This window comes from Hyposmocoma kahamanoa, unplaced genomic scaffold (genome assembly GCF_003589595.1).
Source record: "Hyposmocoma kahamanoa isolate Upper Pololo Valley unplaced genomic scaffold, ASM358959v1 92, whole genome shotgun sequence".
NCBI classification, from domain to species: Eukaryota; Metazoa; Arthropoda; class Insecta; order Lepidoptera; family Cosmopterigidae; genus Hyposmocoma; species Hyposmocoma kahamanoa.
Window position 1 is genome coordinate 11,974,752 of NW_020654748.1, and position 18,693 is coordinate 11,993,444.

The following is an 18,693-nucleotide window of genomic DNA, read 5'->3' on the forward strand; positions in this document are numbered from 1 at the left end:
TCTACGCAAAACAGAAGAACTTGCCACGTAGTTTACAAGACATAAAAGTTTGGCAACCTCTGTTCTAGAGCATAAAATTGTCTATGCGAAAAACAATTCTTAGGGGAAACTGTAAACTTTTCAAATCAAATTGGAAACTCGATAGTATAAGGGTACATTTCCACCAGAGAGGCGAGACGATTTTTAAAACTTGTATGGCAAAATATCAATTCTCTCCTGGCGCATCTTCGGTGGAAATGGTCGGGACTGACGAGGATAGGCGAGACGAGATTTGAAATATTTGTTGATAACATTGAACCGTATTGCTGCCTACATAGACTCTTTATTAACTCTGCAACGAAAACACGATTCACGATGTCCCGATGTCCCGATCACGATATCGCGCGAGCTCGCGTGTGCTCGCGATGGCTATTAATGTCAATCCCGAGATTGTGAGATACAGTCGCGTACATTGAAATGTAAATGTTGACACATTTTCAAAATTATATAAATATTAGATATTTCTAAAAATGTACCTTGTGCTGTTTTTTTTATACTATTTAAAAAAAAGTATACTTTCATTTCAGAGAAAAATAAACAAAGTTTATAGTCAATGAAAAATATATCGCCCTGGTGTTATTAGGATTGTAATTTTAACACATTTATGTAACCACTTTGACATTGCATCGTTTTCAAATATATATATATACACAGTATAGTTGCAATATAATGTAATCACACCAGCGCCAGTTGGAAACTTTTTTATGTGTATTTTGCTAGTTCGTGACATTTGCGTTAGGATAAAAGATTGTATAAAAAAAGTTATTTTCAAAAAAGTTCTTTTTATTTTTATTTATTATTTATTTATTTATTTATTTTATCTAAGAAAGTACAAACAGCTTATATTACAACATGATTATTTCTTCTTATTCTTATTACATTTAATAATAAGAATTTGCGGAACATGGTAATTTAGCCGCGTGTTTATCGCTAGACGAATTGAACAGCACTATCCATAACCCTAGCGCGATGGCTGATGCTGATGGATTGAGGGAATTTTTGGTGGAAATAGGTCGGCGAGATTTCAATTCTCGCCTCGTCTCGTCTCGTCTCGCCTCGCCGGTGGAAAAGCGCTTCCAGAGTAGTTTTCCTGGCAAGAATTTACTTTCATCCTTAACAGAGGCAATTATCATCATAGCTTCGATGACGTGGTGACAAACCTGGATCTGCAGTCTGGTGGATTAGGCGGTTGAATAATTAAAATCAAAATTAATGTCCGTCAAGGCCACGATACGACGTGCTGCGTGTTTTAAAAAGAATGTCAGAAATCATCTTTAATTTTTCAAATCGCGTAATGAAGTAATTCTTTTTAGATTCCAACATTAATTTTTTTAGAAATAAATGTTTCATTTCACACTACGTATAGAATAATCTAATCGATGTGATTTCTGTGATTCCATAGAAGTGGATTGTATTTTTTGAGTGGTCGGACAAGTAAAATAGTTATATTTTTGGTCGCAGATAACTTACTCTTGTTTTCTCGTCGTATGAGATGGTGGATGACGTCACAGCTGTTCTTTGCACATAAGGCACTTCCTGTTTAGAGCTCCAAAATGTCCACCGTCACTATCAGTAATAAGCATAATAAGTCATCAGCAATAAGTTTTGGTGTCCAAAAGACACTAAACATTCAATAATAAAAATGTGAAAGTTAGATATTTCCTTCGTCGCAGCAGTGCACACAGAAAAAGCATCCATACGAGCACGTAGTCGAGACAGTTCTACCGTGGCCTCTCGAATGAATAATAGAAAAAAATCACGTGAAAATATATTGCAATACGGCGACGTAATACAAGAGTACCCACATTTAGTCCGAACGCAAAATAATGAAAGATTGTTACATACTCGTATTTACGAACACTGATGTTATATCGAAAATAAAATTGTCGCTTTTTTTAAAATTATACCTAAATCCTAGGATGTAATTGTAACAATTAATAATATAATATTTAAATCCCTTCGTGTTATGACTCCTTTGTGTTATCTGTCTCTTTTTAATCTTGTCTCTTATGTATTGTCTCTTTTAATCATATTGTTTTCTAAATTCTTTCCTCATTAATTGTGCACAGACCAAGCATAAAGCTTATTTATTATCTGTGGAAGCTTGTAATTGGCCGTCTGTGTTTATTTTTTTGTATGTACTTGTACGTAGCTGTTAGTTTCCCTACAAATGTAAAATAAAATAAAATAAAATACAATAAAATAAAATAGAAGTTTGACGATTAGATACAATAGAACGAAATAAGTCGATAACTTTTTTATGCTTCAATATGAGAGTTTTAAAATTTCACTTATACAATAATTTGTTTCAAGTAGTTTGTATTTGCATTGATCGTAACTAGAAGGGGGTTTTAGCCTGAAAGTGGTGAGATTTTCTCCCGATCGCGTTAGCCTATGATAAGCAGTACAATAATTTGAGTATTATTGTTATTGTTGTTATTTCTCACCATAGTTACCACGAGGACCACAAGGAGGTGCGATTGGGAATTGGTAGCTTGGTTCTGTGAAATAAAGTCACAACATCTTTACGTCACAGAACCCTGCTTCCGCTGTTCCCCTGCGGGCAGTAGATGGGTGGGATTAGCATAGGATCATGGTGGATGGCACAAACTACGCGAGGCCTATACCCAGCAGTGGATTAAGTCGAGCTGTGGATGATGGATGATGAGTTCATATTATTTTTATGACTTTCATATGATAAAAGCCCTTTTTACTTATCTCAACACATTGACATACGTCAAAACGGTTTCAAGGGGTCTAGTTTTATTATAACAAGGACGCTTTATTCAAGCTTATTAAGGTATTATAAGTATATGCATTGTGAACGGTATTACGCGTGCATAATTTTTGCAAGGACTAGGTACAGGTAAATTCAAATACAAAATATTTATTTCAGATAACAAGGATCCATTGGTGTTAGTAGTAGTAAAATAAACGTTAGTAGGAATATTATATAACATATTAAATATCATACATACCTACAAATCCGGAAAAATAGTTTCATTTCCTATATATAACATATTACTTAATTAAAATCTAAAATGTCCTGTACTTACGAGGCATCTCGTGCGGAATCATTATACGTACGAGATGTCTCAGTACATGCGCTCTAAGATCCTCTGCCACAACCTTCAGGATGTTGTTGTTACTCCCCCGGAGATTTTTAACCAAAGATGCTACTTTTTTCCGCAAGACATCATCCTGAACACATTATTATATTGGACACGCAAAGAATTTAGCGACTTTTGGGAGCACCTAATCCACAAGCCGCCCGTGTACAGACCCTGACAATACGCTTTAAAGAGCGTTATTTGCCGTGATCCGCATAGCGGGCAAACTTGCGGGCCAGCATATTCTCGTGTATCGCCAACGACCTGCGCTCTCTCTCGACATCGTCATCGTCTTTAAGGACGTCGGCAAGAATATGTCCGAGGTATTTAAAACGAAACTCCTGTTTTACGCTCATGCCATTTAGTGTAATCGATGGAAAGGTCTCTGGACACCTACCAGCGGCCTTGAAGATCATGAACTCACAGTTTTTTACATTGTATATAAGTCCGTGCGATGCGGCGTAGGCCTCACAGACTACCAACATTTCCCTAATAGACCTCGCGGTCGGGCCCACCATCAGCATGTCGTCCGCGTAGGTGATGTTGTTCACACAAACATCCGACGCGCATGCTGCTGAGCTCGACCATTAGATCATTAACATACAGACTGTTAGATCTAATCCAGAAAATATTTGTATCTTAATAACTCGAAAACTACTTTGTCTATTCTAATGCCATTTAGACATGTTGATAGTTTAGCTTAAACTTTTCATTTTTCAATGTTATTGGGTATAATAGGCGAAAAAAAAACAATGGCTACGGTAATTAGACTGAGAATATCGAATGTGAGAATGACCGCAAAAGTATTAACATAGTTTTACTTTCAAACACTCTTAAACCTGAACAGAGTTGCAACACTTCTTACAACAATTATACGGAAAAAAATTTAATAAAAATAATTGTTAACCCGCAAAAATTCGAAAATTAATGCCAAATTGATTGAGATAATAATGAAAAAATAGTAAAAACAGTTGACATAAATCCATTAGCCACTATGGCTAAAAAACTTTTCCATTTTCACACGTTGACATGTTATTGTTTATCAGCATCCGGTTTGATTCCAGATCTATTTGCAAGATTTGCCCTCAAGAATTTTAGAACTTGACAAAAAAGTGAAGGTAAACGCTTGTGAAAAGGCTCATGAGTATTCCATAATCCAAAAGATAACGTCTTTGCAAAACATTTGATAGACTTACTGTTTAATTATTATTATCTGCGTACAATAACGTGCGTCACCACATGATCCTGTAATTTATTGTGCATGATGTAAACGATATGTACTATATTGATAGCAATAAATAATGCTTGTGTAGGTATACCTAATTTGAACATGAAAATATCATCATAACAAATAACACTAGCATAAAAATATTTAAAATTTGAATAACAATTTTGGTCACTGTACAAAAGCGTGAGCCGTGCGTGGCCAGTCGGAAATTTGTATGGGGGTGCGAACCTTTTGGGCGCGTTTATTCGAGACGAATTTCATGCGCACCGCGCGGAGCCCGCTGACATGGCAAAATGCGCTCTATACATTCAGTTTTTACTTCTTAACTTAAATAAGCGTTCCAGACGCGCGGGCGAGTCTGGCTTGTCTTTGGTTTACGTGGTGACCTCGCGGTTCTATCGTTCCGAATAATTTAAATGTTGTTGCCTAGTAAATAGAATTCAGATTCGCCAGTAATGTACGTAAAACTCAGCGGTCACCGAGCGGCGGCCGCGCGAATTCTTTCGCGTCGCGTAACTGCTAAATATGCTAAAATAAACTGTAACTTGTTTAGTAAGCAGTAGAGCTCCTTGTGAAAGAGTTCGTCCAGGGCAGTACTTCCACCTTACCTTTAACTACTTCCGTGGCCGAATGGTTACCATACTGGACTGCTACGCAGAAGTCTCGGGCTCGATTCCCGCGCCGAGAGAAATATTTGTATGGTCTACATTTATTTCTATATTGAGTTTGGGTGTTAATTATAGTTGTCTATGTGTCCATGGCACCCGCGATACAGGGTTTTCCCAGTGTAGGGCTATGACTGTGTGCGTTACTATTATTATTACCCATTTGTACTACCAAGCAGTAACGTGAGCATTACTCCGTTGTGTATTTGAAGGGTAAGAGTGCTGGTGAAATTACAGGCACATGGGACTTGTCAACTTATACGTCTCTGGGTGAGGGGCGCAGCAGCAGTTTCCCTAAGATCTTTGCGATTTAAAGCTCTGAGTGGCACTGCAACTGTGACAGGCGTGTCGCTTACCACCAGGCGCACGACTCGTTCGCCTCGTCACTCGGTATCATAAAAAAACATAAATAACATTGGGTACTGTTATATAAATAACATTGCATATTTTCGACAAATAATATTTACAGTTTTTTTAATCTCTCTAGGTACGATTTTATGCTATATTACCAGGCGTAGGTGATCAACATTTAACACTGATTACGGTTGTATTGCATCTACCAAATTACGTAAATACCTGCGTACACTATCTGTTGACCCCAATTTGGTGGTCTCGTTTGTCAATAACAATATCCCTCACTTAAACTGATTATTTAATACGGAACTACATCAATCCAGATTATGTTTTAGTGTTGGGCACTGTATTTTCTAAGAGGATTACTTATTACATAATACATTTTAAGGTACTTAATATTTGCTTTATGGCTCAACTCACACTGGCGCTATGTCGAAACGTCGCGACGCTTCATGTTTTTCGCCTATAGCATATTCATCTCTATTTTCCCAATGTTAAGGTACAAATTTGTGTTATGCAAATATGGAGTCAAGCGTCAACGCCTGGTTGCAGTCGAGGGGCTTCGCGCGTCAACCTTTTTTGAGAATAGTGAGCCGTCAAACGCCGACCACATTGTGATCCAGGTGCACGAATGCGAGCGTCGTCCCGCGTCGACGCGCGTTGCCAGGCGTTGTAGTTGAAAAACAGGACGCGACGCGACGCTTCGCCTCTGCACCAGTGTGAGTTGAACCTTAGGCATCCCGAGAGAATGATGAATTTTTCGAGTTTCCCTAAAAAGATTATGACTTTCCGGTTCCATTTATAAAAAAAAACGTTATTATACTATTATGTAGCGTCTAAATAGCTGTATATACTTTTTAAACTTTACGACTACGCTAGAGGGTAAAATAAAACAAGAAGCCGTGTTTTTGTTTAACAATTTTTGAGCTCCAAATTTTACGGATGCAGAAAACAAAAGACGTCCGGATTCCACGGAAAATTGTAAACACCGGACCTCGTAAACAATCTCATGTTCGTTGTATGAAAGGTTTCGCATTTCTTACAATGGTTTTTAATTTCATGTAGGTAGGTAGGTACTCGTTTGTCTAGATTTGTATTAATCAATTTAGGTATGTTTTCAGTATAACAATGTTTATTAGCAGTAGACTTCCTTGTGAAAGAGTATGTCCAGGGAAGTACTGCCACTTTACCTATTTTTGCCGCCAATCAGTAACGTAAGCATTACTGCGTTTTGGTTTTGAAGTGTAAGGTTGCTGGTGAATTCATAGGTACATGGGACTTTTCAACTTATGTAGATCAGATCAGATCTTTGCGATTGAGCGGCACTATAACTGTTATGGACAGGCGTGTTGCTTACCGTGACAGTAAATATGTTAGTGTTTTAATTTGTTTGTCGTTTTCCTTATTTTCGCATACTTCCGATAATAGCCAGTATGTCATTCTTAAAAATATTGTTGTATCATTTATTGTGAAATCAATCTTTGGTTGTGTACTCGATGTCCTTCTACGACAATTTGCTGCCCGGTTTTATCGCGGCGTTTTTTGTGAACGTCATACGATTGTATGAATTTATTTTTGCCCCTTAGAAAAAGCATGGTCTAAAGGAATTGGCTGCAAATAAGTTTTGTAAATAAATCATTTTCCATTGAAAATTTTGCAGTGAAAAATAATATTCTACCTGATCTTTAAAATTTTTTATATCAAATTTAAAGTTTCGGGTGTACTAGGAGGAGAAGCGTGTAGGATCTTTGATTTTTGATTATGGTGAGTGATGAAATGACAAAACTTAGATGGATTTACGTATATTGTTTAAGTTATTTGAGATAGGAAATTAGAGGGTTCGTAAGGTTTATTACAAAGTTTTGATAATACAAATTTCAGTCTTGTAGATGATAAAAAGTATAGGGCCTAAAAGTGTCTTTAGTCCTTATCTATTCAAGGATGTGCTCGCTATTCACGATTCTACAGGGTTTGTAGATTGAGAACACAACCTGTGTCAAAAATAACATAATTATGGCTGTTTGAGTTTAACTAAGTGAGTTCAACTTTAAACTGGGAAAACTAGAACTAGAGTTCAAACTCATTTTTTTTATAATGGCAAGTGACGGGACGAATAAGTCGTGCATCTGATGGTTACTTTAGCTACACGCCTGTCCATGACAGTTACAGTACTACTTAGAGCTTTAAATCTCAAAGATCTGAGGGGCACTGCCCTTCAAAACCGGAACATAGCATGCTGACATTACTGCTTGGCGGCAGAAACATGTACGGTGGTAGTACTTCCCAGGACAAACTCTTTCACAAGGAGCACGATTTTGTGGTACCAAGATTACGTTTAATTAAGGTAAACGATTCTTTTGTGGGGTATTATATACATTTATACAATAAAATTCCGGAGCACGTATTAAGATTATAATTTCCTAAGTTTTTAACTTACATTAAAAGTATTTTAATTGATATGTCATTGTTAAGTATAGAGGGCTGGCTACTAATTCTTCTTCACTGAGAAATTATTTTTGTAATTTAAAATAAGAACAAAATACTTGACAAATGAACGCGGTTTGTTTTAGCACAGGCAAGCGACGAAAGTTGCGGAGACAGTTTTGAAAGCAGTGAAATCTTATACAACGACTTAGATTTACATACATTCAGCCTAGTTTAAAGTTATAACATTTTGAAGAAAAATCTATTCATTCTAATATCTTAAAATAAAAAAACGACTAAAAATATAAAGTATTTAACAGTCATATTACAAAATTGTAGACTACGTGTTAGTTAAAGATATATTATGGAAGACGACATGGCTCTAGATTCCACACAAATTAGATTCAAAGTGTATTGCATAGAATTTAAGTTTATTTGAAAAAAACAACCCATAGAGTTATTTGTTCGTTATTCTTAGAGGAAGTCAGCACAGTGAACGAGCAGTAACTTAAAAAAATGATGTTTTCTAGTGTAAATTTATTTTAATAAATTAACAAATTGATGAAATGATTTTTTTCACTTTTTGACATTTTTTCATTGTAAATATTTTGAGAAAAACAAAGTACTTCATGAATATTTGGTTTTAAAGGATTTTGTTACCCTTAGAAATAACTAATTTTGTAAGTCAAAGGTAGAATTAAATTAATAAGAATTACATAATTATAGTTTTATCCTTTGTATGACTGGTATAAAAAAAATTAAAAAGTTGAAGGTTGAAAACATTTTTCCAATTGTACTTTCAAGAACCTTGACCTTTATATGTATAACGTCTTGTGTTCAACCAATCTTAGACCTTTTGCCCTCTTTCTGGACAGCTTGATATGCCCTTATGCCCGAATCTGTCCATACTCACCCCATAAAAATACCGCGTGAAGAAAAATATGTAGCTAGCTTTTATCGTCACTTAGATTTTATGCCCCATGATTTTTATATCCCATAACCCTCAGTCGACGTTTGATTAAGAAAACTTCGTTCAGCCCATAAAAAGGCGCTAATCTAAATTTGAAGTCTAATACCAACACATTAAAGAAGTGTAATTAAAACTTTGGTATAATAAAGCCAATAAATGGCTTAAATAAATTTGTTGAATATTTAATTGCGTCTGATTTAACTGACGATTTTCTTTTTAGGCCGTTTCAATAAAATAAAATATTTATGTTTGATAAGAAATATATTATTTATTCTGACATAATTTCAAGAGTAAATACCGAGTAATTTTTGCTGTAGGTATTTGGCGTGAATAATTTGTTATTTTTATTTTCTTTAAAGCAATTTTGATAAAATTAAATAAATTTAGAAATCCCTATATTCCAAAAATGAAAGAAATTAAGCTGCCTGTAAGCATAAGTCAATATAATTCATTGAAACATACACATAACATACATTGAATTGTAAAGCGTTGTTCTTATAGTATTTATTTTGGGTGCGCCTCACTTATATGAAAATAAAATAAACTAATTTCAAAGCAAATACCGCTCATTTATTATAATTTTTATTTGAATCAATTTCACTTCCTATAATTTAATTTCATATAATTTCTTTTCATATAAATTCTTGTTTGATAATTAAATTTTTATTGAATTGATATTCAATTATTTTTTGTGAAATTACTCCACTAGTTTGTTATAATTATTAATACAAAGATCGAACACTCAGAAAAAACACTCAGAAAAAATTCCTTCGATCCGGTCGGATTCGAACCGACGTCTTCTTGCATACCGCTTTAATCTGTTAAAGATTTCTCATAGATGGCGCTACGACTAAAAAGTCGTTGAAAGACCAAGTACAAAGACACGACGCAAGCACATAGAAAAAATTCGTGAGGTCCGTTGGTTCGTTCCGTGGCTTAGTTGGTATAGCGTCTGGCACGGTATGCAAGAAGACGTCGGTTCGAATCCGACCGGATCGAAGGAATTTTTTCTGAGTGTTTTTTCTGAGTGTTCGATCTTGTTTGATAATTAATAATCACATTTTATAAAAAAAAGGATGTAGAGCTCATATTACCTCAACCTCTGTGGCTGAACGGTTACCATATTGGACTGTTACGCAGAGGTCCTGGTTTCGATTCCGAAACCGGGAAAAATATGTGTGTGGCCTACATTTACTTCTCTCGTGAGTTTGGGTGTAATTTGTATGTCCATGGCACCCGCGACACAGAGTTTCCCTATAGCGGAACTATGTTGAGTGTGTGCGTTGTTATTATTATTACATAACAATAATTTCATACATTGTCAACTTATATAATTTTTATGTGATTTCACATTTTATAAATAATAAGTTTACACCCGACTCGCCATGGTATTTGTCTGTTCGATACTAAGAGCGTAATTTAAAAGCCGGAGGTGCGAAGGGAGAGTTGTTTTTCTTAATAGTTTACAATGCTGAATTTTCATTTTCATTTCATTTATTTTGTTTGTTTTGTCTATATAATGCTATCTAAGATTGTACTGTCTGTATAGAGTTAAGAAACTTTTTAACTTGTGATATTCCGGATGTTATTACTTTAATCGATTAGAATTCTTTTTCGATTTAAAAAGAAATGCTAATCGATCTTTTACAATCGGCAGGTAGAATGCAAGATGAGTACGTAGGAATATGTTTCTTTATATTATACGAGTAATTATGTATCTAATATTCATGTGAGAATATTGTTCAGCCCATAACTAAGTAGATGAGTGATGGATTTCTATTTGAAGACAACATATACTTGTTTCTGATTTCTGAAGGGAAAAATGAGGTATTCTTGTGGTTTATTTTCAATGTATTTATGTTAGCTATTTCGTCATTGTTGTAAGAATTATCTGGCTTACTTGTAAAGTACGTAATTAGTAAAAACAAATACATAAAATAAATAAAATAATATTTTTGATCATATATTCCTATTTCATTAGAAATTCGTGGAATTTTCTGTCTTCTTCTTGTATCTTAATGAATTACATAATTCAGATTCAGTAATGTGGTATTATCTCGAGGCTCACGTTACAACAGTTGTTTTGTACTAATTATATATCAATGTGAGAGCAATATGGGCTTTTCTGCTCCATTGTTCGAAATACCAGTAAAGTAGGACGCCGGTGAAGGATATTACCACATTAATTCGTTTTAAACAGACATATTTTGATACAATACTATATTTCACGGTCATTAACCGCGCGAGAATATTTCATTAAACAATTTGAAGAAGAGATAACATAATTTCACAAAATTAATTAGTGTAATAAAGTTTACAGAGAAAGGATTATGTAAATGAACGAGCAAACGAATTACATTATTTCGTCGAAAGTCTCAAAGATAAACATTTTTGTGGTGTTTCATGCCTCTTTTCAAACTTCCATAATTTTCGTGTTTGAGCATTACCAAACAACCAGAATAGAATAGAAAATGCACAATGATATATAGCACATATGTTCAAAATGACAAAACTTGTATGTATAATGTTCGGCATTTCGTTTTTCCTATGCATTATAATTACAGCCACTAACTTGTAAATATCTACAACGATCTGCTGTATACAAAACATGAAAATGAGGGCAACCATTACAATCAAAATACGTGAATTATTTTCTGTCCTACTCTTATTTACGTTTATAATTGATTTGGTTGTTCGGATTAACAAAATTGCCACAAAGATTATTATAGGCAACTTTACGATTAATAGATACACTATATACAGGCGTAGCTGTTCGAATTGTATTACATAGATAACGAAGAACACTGTAGCGCAAAAACACGGTGTTAGCCATGTCGCTAGAGACACTTTCCAAAGCCGTGGATACTCAAAAACGAACAGTTTTACAAGACTGTCGTACATTTGTTTCGTAAACATCGCCATCCAAGCCAATAAAACCATTTCTGTGTAGAACAATATTAACATGTCCAAATTAGTAAAAAGCTGAGGCGTCACATTTATATCAAATACTTTAGTCACATCGTAGAAGTATCTCGCAATTGTAAAGAAGAACCTCGCGAGCATAAACTGTATGAGAAGTTGGTTTTTGTAAATTCGTCTCCATTCTGCGAATAATATAGCTGTGACAATTAACAACACCAAGGCGATCATAGACAACGCCACGCCGATAGTGCTCGTCGTGAATGTTAGGATTGTGAGGACTGTGCGATTTGATATTATAACATTTCCATTATCCGTATCCGTGATTATTCTGGATGAAAATATGTCGTTCTCCATCGTAATAATCAGGGACAAAACTCCGTAAAGTTATGATTTAACACGACATGGTACACGACACTTTTTGGTAGCATTTTCTTGTCTGATCGTATTATATATAGTCTCTGAATTATTATTTTACTCACACCACACGTTGATTACTTAACTTTCGTTATAGGTTGTTTTATGTAAGTTAACTTGACACATAGAAGTGACTTTGAAACATAAGAATTTGTTAACACATGTGGAATACATTCCCCACTCGACCGCGTCGATTGAGTAGATACGTTTTACCTTTATCGTGGGTAATTTCGTGCTAAATGCCCGATATTGTATCTTTTACAAGATAAGATTGGGGTATTTATTATAATGTTGCTTATTATGTTATTAAAAGTTGGTACTATCGCTACCACATGGGATATTCTGAAGTGTTATGTTATGATAGATAGCGTCATTTTATTTATGTATCTATTCGTTATGGTGGACAGTACACGATATGTTCAAGTGTTGTGTTGTAACACCATGATCAATTTGTTTATTGTCATTTATTTAACCTCTTTTTACAATCTTTTCAGTATATTATATGCTCAATTGGAAAAAAATGTTTGGAACTATAACGAGATTCACATTTTACTTAGTAACTTATTTTTTAATCTGCTTTAAAGGAGGTTTAAAAAAAAAAGAAGTTGTGTATGTACACACATCAAAAAAAGTTTGCGATCAGTTTGAAAACTTAACATATTTTTAATATGTGGAAATATTATTAAGAAATATGTAATAAATAGTTTTTTTGTTAAAAGTACAACATTAAATAAATAATTAAAATTAAAAACAAATAATAGTATCACTAAAGAGGTTTTTGAAATATTTTTAGAAATTAAAAAATATTTCAAGTTTTAAAAGTGATCGCAAACTTTTTTTGATGTGTGTATGTTACGCGATAACTCCGGTATTATTTTTCATTCATTTGTAAACCGATTTTGATGATTGGTCTCATTTAAATTTGAAGAAAATATTCTAACTCTTAATGGTGGCAAACTAGGGGATGAATCCTGTTTCGCGTACTTTCCGGTCACCAATTTGAATAAAACTTGGGAAATAGATGTAATTCCACGAACTTTGGAGGTCGATTTTTTCCATAGTAGTCAATAAGATTGTATTATCGTATATATTAACACTAAACTCCAAGTAACTACTGGAATGAAATGTTTCAATTGATGTATAACAAATTAATAATAAAAAAATGTATACATTCATAATAACAGTGTGATTTGTGTGATGTTGTGTGATTCGGAGTATGTTTGATGTACGTGTGGTGTGTGTGTTGATTAATTTTAAAGTAGCAGAAAATATTTGTTTACAGAGAATGCTTGTAATTATACAGATGAACTTTTGAACACCGGTCATGATGGTTTATAAAAACAAACAAATGGTTCCGCACAGAAAAGAGCGTTTACATTTAATTATTTTGGATGCCAAACTTCTTTTAAAATTCTAAGGTTTTGCTATGGCAACGTATCGGAAATAGAAATATTGTTTTGGGATCGAAAATCACGTTTGTTTTTTAAACAACCTTTTTGACGTAGGTATGTATACTCAAGAGGATGACTGACAATATCAATCATTTATCGTAAAACAAATTTTCATCCCAAATAATATGTAAAACTGTCACGTATTGATAACGATACGATATCATCTAAAAGGTAATTCATAAATTTGCCATTGAAGGTTTTTTTTTATATTTCGCCCATTTATTTGGGTAGGCAAAGGTCTCTAATACACAGCCTCCTCATAAATTTACTTTTTTCCAACAAAGATGCTTCTAACATTTCTGATTTTAATTTCATTTATTTGTTTATTGTGCTTTGGCTATATAAAGGGGTTTTCTTTTGTAAATCAAACAAGAACTTTGTTTTGTAAATCAAAATAGAACAATCAATTTAGAAGACAATGATTCAAATTTTACTGTGTTAAAAAAAGTAAGGTTTGGCAATTATAAATGAAAAATGATTTCTGATAAATGTCCACCACGACCACAGTGACAGATGTCAATTTTTTCATCAGTTTTTAATCACTTTTTGACAAAATGGTGGGTCTGCATTGCCAGCCTTTGAGAGCCCTGTAAACACGCTTTTCGAAGAACTCCATGTCAGAGCGCAAAGGAAATACTTCAGGACGAAGATCATTCCTTATCTTGTATTATCGTATATATTATAAGCCGTGGGGCGACGGCTTAAGAATACATTGTCGCCTCCCCATACATGCCCGTGGGGGTCGTAAGAGGCGACCGAGGGCGTCACAAGTGTCCATCTGCTTAGCATTGTGGTAGGCTCTATGGGAGGATATCGGGAGGTGCTATGGTGGAAACGAGATGGTGGCACCTTTATAAAGACGGTAGAACACACACAGAGATCCAACGTCTTTCCTTAGGCTAAGGGGCTCCCCGTCTGCCAATTTGGGATCATCGACAATACGAACAGCCGTACTTTGGATGGAGTCAAGTCGGTTAGTTACCCTAGGTGTGCGTTACCAGGTTTTTATAATAATAAATAAAACAACGTTTAAGAAACACAGAGAATATATTTCAGATATAACACCACGACAGGTCCAAAATAAGGCTCACCGCTGTGAGGAATAAGAATCGATAAAGATATAAAACTCTATACAATTAGTCAACAAGGTGACAGTGTCTAAAGATTATCGTACGCTTATTGCATAGCATTGTAGGTACCTAAGGTTATTTTGAGGACAAAACATTTATGCGTTATTATTTTTAGCAAAATTCAGTTTCCCTTACTTTTTCGAGATCGGATACAGTGAAACTTTAAACGAATGAAGCAGGTGGAATCTCTACTGAAATTAAGTGCGGCTTTATAAACAATAATTTCTTTAAAACAGTCTACGAAGAGCGTAATTTCTTATTCTAACAAAAAGTCCTACAAGTACGAGTATGTGCATCTACTTATGAAATATTATTGCATTTTCTAGTCGTAACATTTAATTCTAACGCTTAATTCAAATTATGAAACTACACGTTATTATTTCATTTTATATGTGGCATTTGATTTAATTGTACCTTCAACCGTATGACGTTACTACGAAGCAGCAATAATAGAAAAAATAATTCTACAAAAAACTTGAATTCAACCCATTCTGCCACGAGCTTTTGTGAACATAGAATCAGTTTAAGGTGGTCTATGTTTATATTATTATAGCTCATCAGATTTTCGAGACGTATTATGGTTGCTATATTGGATGCAAAATGATACGTGATCACGTTATGCGCTCGTGATTGACATGATTTTTGTGGTAGCGTCGGTATCACAACGCTCAGTAACCTCTATCATTGAACATTCAATGATATATGATTAACTGAAATAACCCCAAAGATATTTTGCAACTTTTGTAACAATTTTCTGAATTTCCTTGATTTCCTATTGTAACCTTTTGTGTTAGAATTTTTATATTCTTTGGTTAATAATCAGCTATGGTTTCAACATGTTAGATTAGATATAGATTTCATTTAATCTGCATCAAAATCATGTAAAGTTAGTATTTACGAGTACTACGTACATTAATTGATGCAAAGAAAATGTGACATAAATTACTTGTACCTAATTAGTATTGTAGAGAGATAAAATGGGTTTTCCTTGTAAAAGGCGTCCAAAGGGATATAGCGTCTACATACGTAGCTCTAAATTTATTCTGACAATATACTTTTACCATGTCTACTTTTATTCTAGATAAAAGGACAAAATATGTCTAAATTTTAGGCGATAAGTTTTATTGTAATTATAATTAGACATAATTAAATATTCTAAGTATCATTATATTCATAAGGATATATTTTGTAGTTTCGAATATAATGCTTACCTACTTAGAAGTCTTTATAAGGGATCACAGTTTGGAAAACTCTAGTACGATACATTGATCGGTGAGATTAAGTCTTACTAGATACATTATTATAAAATAGTTCATAAAAAAAACTCGTGAGGATGACTCTTGGTTGAAATAAAATTTTTTAGTTTCGATTTCCAATTTCGATAAATGTAATTTTTCGAAGCGTAATACGGATGTAACATTTTCCAAATTCCTAAAATATGCCTCTCAAAATTTACCAAAGTTTCGAATATAACGATACAAATGGTAGAGTCACCTTTAATTTAATTAAGTTTTCTATAATTTTCCTTCAGAAATCCTTCCAGGCATAACAGGTTTCATTTAAAAATAAACAATAGCCTATCAAGTAGTGATATGAAGTTCTTTTTATAATTTAGAAAAAGGTTGTATTTATTTTCGACATAATTTCAGCCAATCAATGTCAATATAATTGAAGGGTTAGGTATGTATATATGTATAATAATAATAAACGTAATGTAAATAAACATCTATTAATTTAAAAAAAACGGCTACTTTTCAAAACTAGGTAGTATAATGGTCGATATTAATAATCTACATAAAATTTGATTCCAATGAACGTTATTTGAAAACAAGTAGTAAACTAAATTTTAATCTAGATCAATAAAAAATTGGTATAATATTGCACATGGGTGTTAACAATAATTATCACAAATACCTAATAACAGAAATAGGTACAACATTCTAAAATACAGTAATAGTCTATTTAGAACTTACATATAGCAATTATTAAATGCTATTTCTAATACAGATTAGGACCAGTTATTTATTAAAAGAATTTTACATAATAATTTTAATGCAAATTATTTAGTATAAGGTCGTCTGCGGAGCGGTTGAAATTCGACATTTTGTGAAACTACTAAGTAGTATTTGTATACTGCAATTAAATAGCGTCGATAACCTATGCCAGGCCATGCCAGGCTGTCCTAACACTTTTGTTCAAATTTGATTCGTATGATATGATTTATTAGCCTGTTCATATTTGACGAGTGGCGCTTTTTTACAAACCTCAGTACCACTCACGTTCTTTGCAATTTTTAATTGTAGTGCCCGACAAATTTATTTTACTTGAACTACGAGACAAACTGGCCCTGAAACAATAGAAGCTACACCTAGAAGATCACATTGCATAGAGGCAGGATACCTAAACACTACCATATAATTTAAAAATTAAATCTTAATACAACAGTTTATATACGAGTCCTTCTAAAATTTCGTTTGAAATTTAAATCATATTCGTTAAAGCTAAAATTTAAGACTTTAAACCTAAATTCGTCGGCGACGCTACAAAATATACAAAATAGTAAAATTTACAATATAAATAATATAAAATAATCTAACTGATTATTAAGCTATACAAACTAGTTTAATAGTTATAAATTAAATTGATAAAAAATTGCATAATTTAAAGAAAAAAAAAACTAAAATTACATACTTTCAGCTTTGGAGTATACTTTCCTTTATTCCACCATGTGTTCTGCACAAAAAACATTTTGAATTATCTCATGCCAAAAACGAAATAGTGCAGTCCAATAGTCTTTATAAAAGGTTTATCTTTTAAGAGCGGGATTCAAGAGAACTTTTATGTGCCTTACCTTGTTCTTCTATCGGCGTGTGCTCTTCATCCGATGAATCGAATTTTGTTTCTATCAAAGAGCTTTGCTTTGTCAGGGACTGTAAAGAGATGAAAGGTTTTCTTAACCGTTCTGTGAGTGAAACTACTAAAGATGACAAAACACTCTTAATTTTTTTAGATATTTATAAAGAGAGAAATAATAATGTCGAAGTTGAGACATGTATGTCGATTAAACATGGGAAATTTCGAACATAAAGACTATCGTATTGTCTCGAATGGAATCTCAAGAAACGAGTCTCTACGTGTGGGGGAAACAAAATCGGGAGAATGTTGAGGCTAATAGGACAAAGATATAAGATACCGAAATGGCACAATGGCGTTTTTGTCATGATAGCTCTTTAAATTAAATCAAACCAGACAAAATAATTTCTAAAAGAACTGTTTTTATTTGAACAATAAATTTAATACGAACGAGGAGTATAATATTCAATGTTATTGAAATGAGTACCTTATTGGAACGACGTCTTGGGGGAGATATTTTGTTCCATAAAGCTTCGAGTTGATCAAAGTGCTGAGATTGCGCTATAGCTGCTTCTTCTGGACCGAGACTCACCTAGTAAAAGACAATTAAGTTAAAAAGTTTAGAAGAAATTCCTTCGAAACATGTTTTATTGACGCACTTACCTGAGACCCCAAGTCCTTGTTCTTTGCTTCTTGAATCTTAGATATTTCCTCCATTGATGCTGACACTGAGAATCTGTTGGTAAAATAAATACAAAACACTACCGTCACACTATTATTTTGGTAGTCAAAAAGGTTCTTTTGCTACCTTCCATCATTAATATGACAAACTTCAAATATTTTACCATCATGTACTCTTTTACGTACTATATTCTATCATTACCTTCGTTTCAACCGCTCATCAACTTGTGCCATCATGGCCGCTGAAGTAAGATGTCCGTACTTCTTTTGCCACGTGTAAGTGTCCAAAGACACTTCCTTCTTGAGTAACCTTCTCATAGGCCGCTTTGGTGCTAATGGTCGCAGTTCTGAACACGGAGACAGAAATATTGATGCTATCATTAAATACCACGTTCAGAGATCAATGAAGGTTACTACAAAGTTCACTACATTATCAGGAGTTTGATTTTGTG

At 33.7% G+C, this 18,693-nt stretch overlaps 2 protein-coding genes across 2 annotated transcripts in view; both read right to left on the reverse strand.

Annotated features, from left to right (window-relative positions):
• Positions 1-3,346: 3,346 nt before the first annotated feature.
• LOC113236695 lies at positions 3,347-3,673 on the reverse strand. Its single transcript, XM_026472854.1, has one exon. The coding sequence runs from the start codon at positions 3,671-3,673 to the stop codon at positions 3,347-3,349; it is 327 nt and encodes a 108-aa protein (XP_026328639.1).
• An 11,002-nt stretch (positions 3,674-14,675) lies between these two features.
• Positions 14,676-18,693, reverse strand: part of LOC113236548 — a 98,609-nt gene continuing 94,591 nt past the window's right edge. Inside the window, exons 26-29 of the mRNA XM_026472677.1 lie at positions 18,444-18,588; positions 18,224-18,296; positions 18,048-18,152; positions 14,676-17,637 (exon numbers count right to left, since the gene is read on the reverse strand). Coding sequence (XP_026328462.1) covers positions 17,521-17,637; positions 18,048-18,152; positions 18,224-18,296; positions 18,444-18,588 — 440 coding nt within the window. The 3' untranslated portion in view covers positions 14,676-17,520. The remainder of the gene's footprint in view (positions 17,638-18,047; positions 18,153-18,223; positions 18,297-18,443; positions 18,589-18,693) is intronic.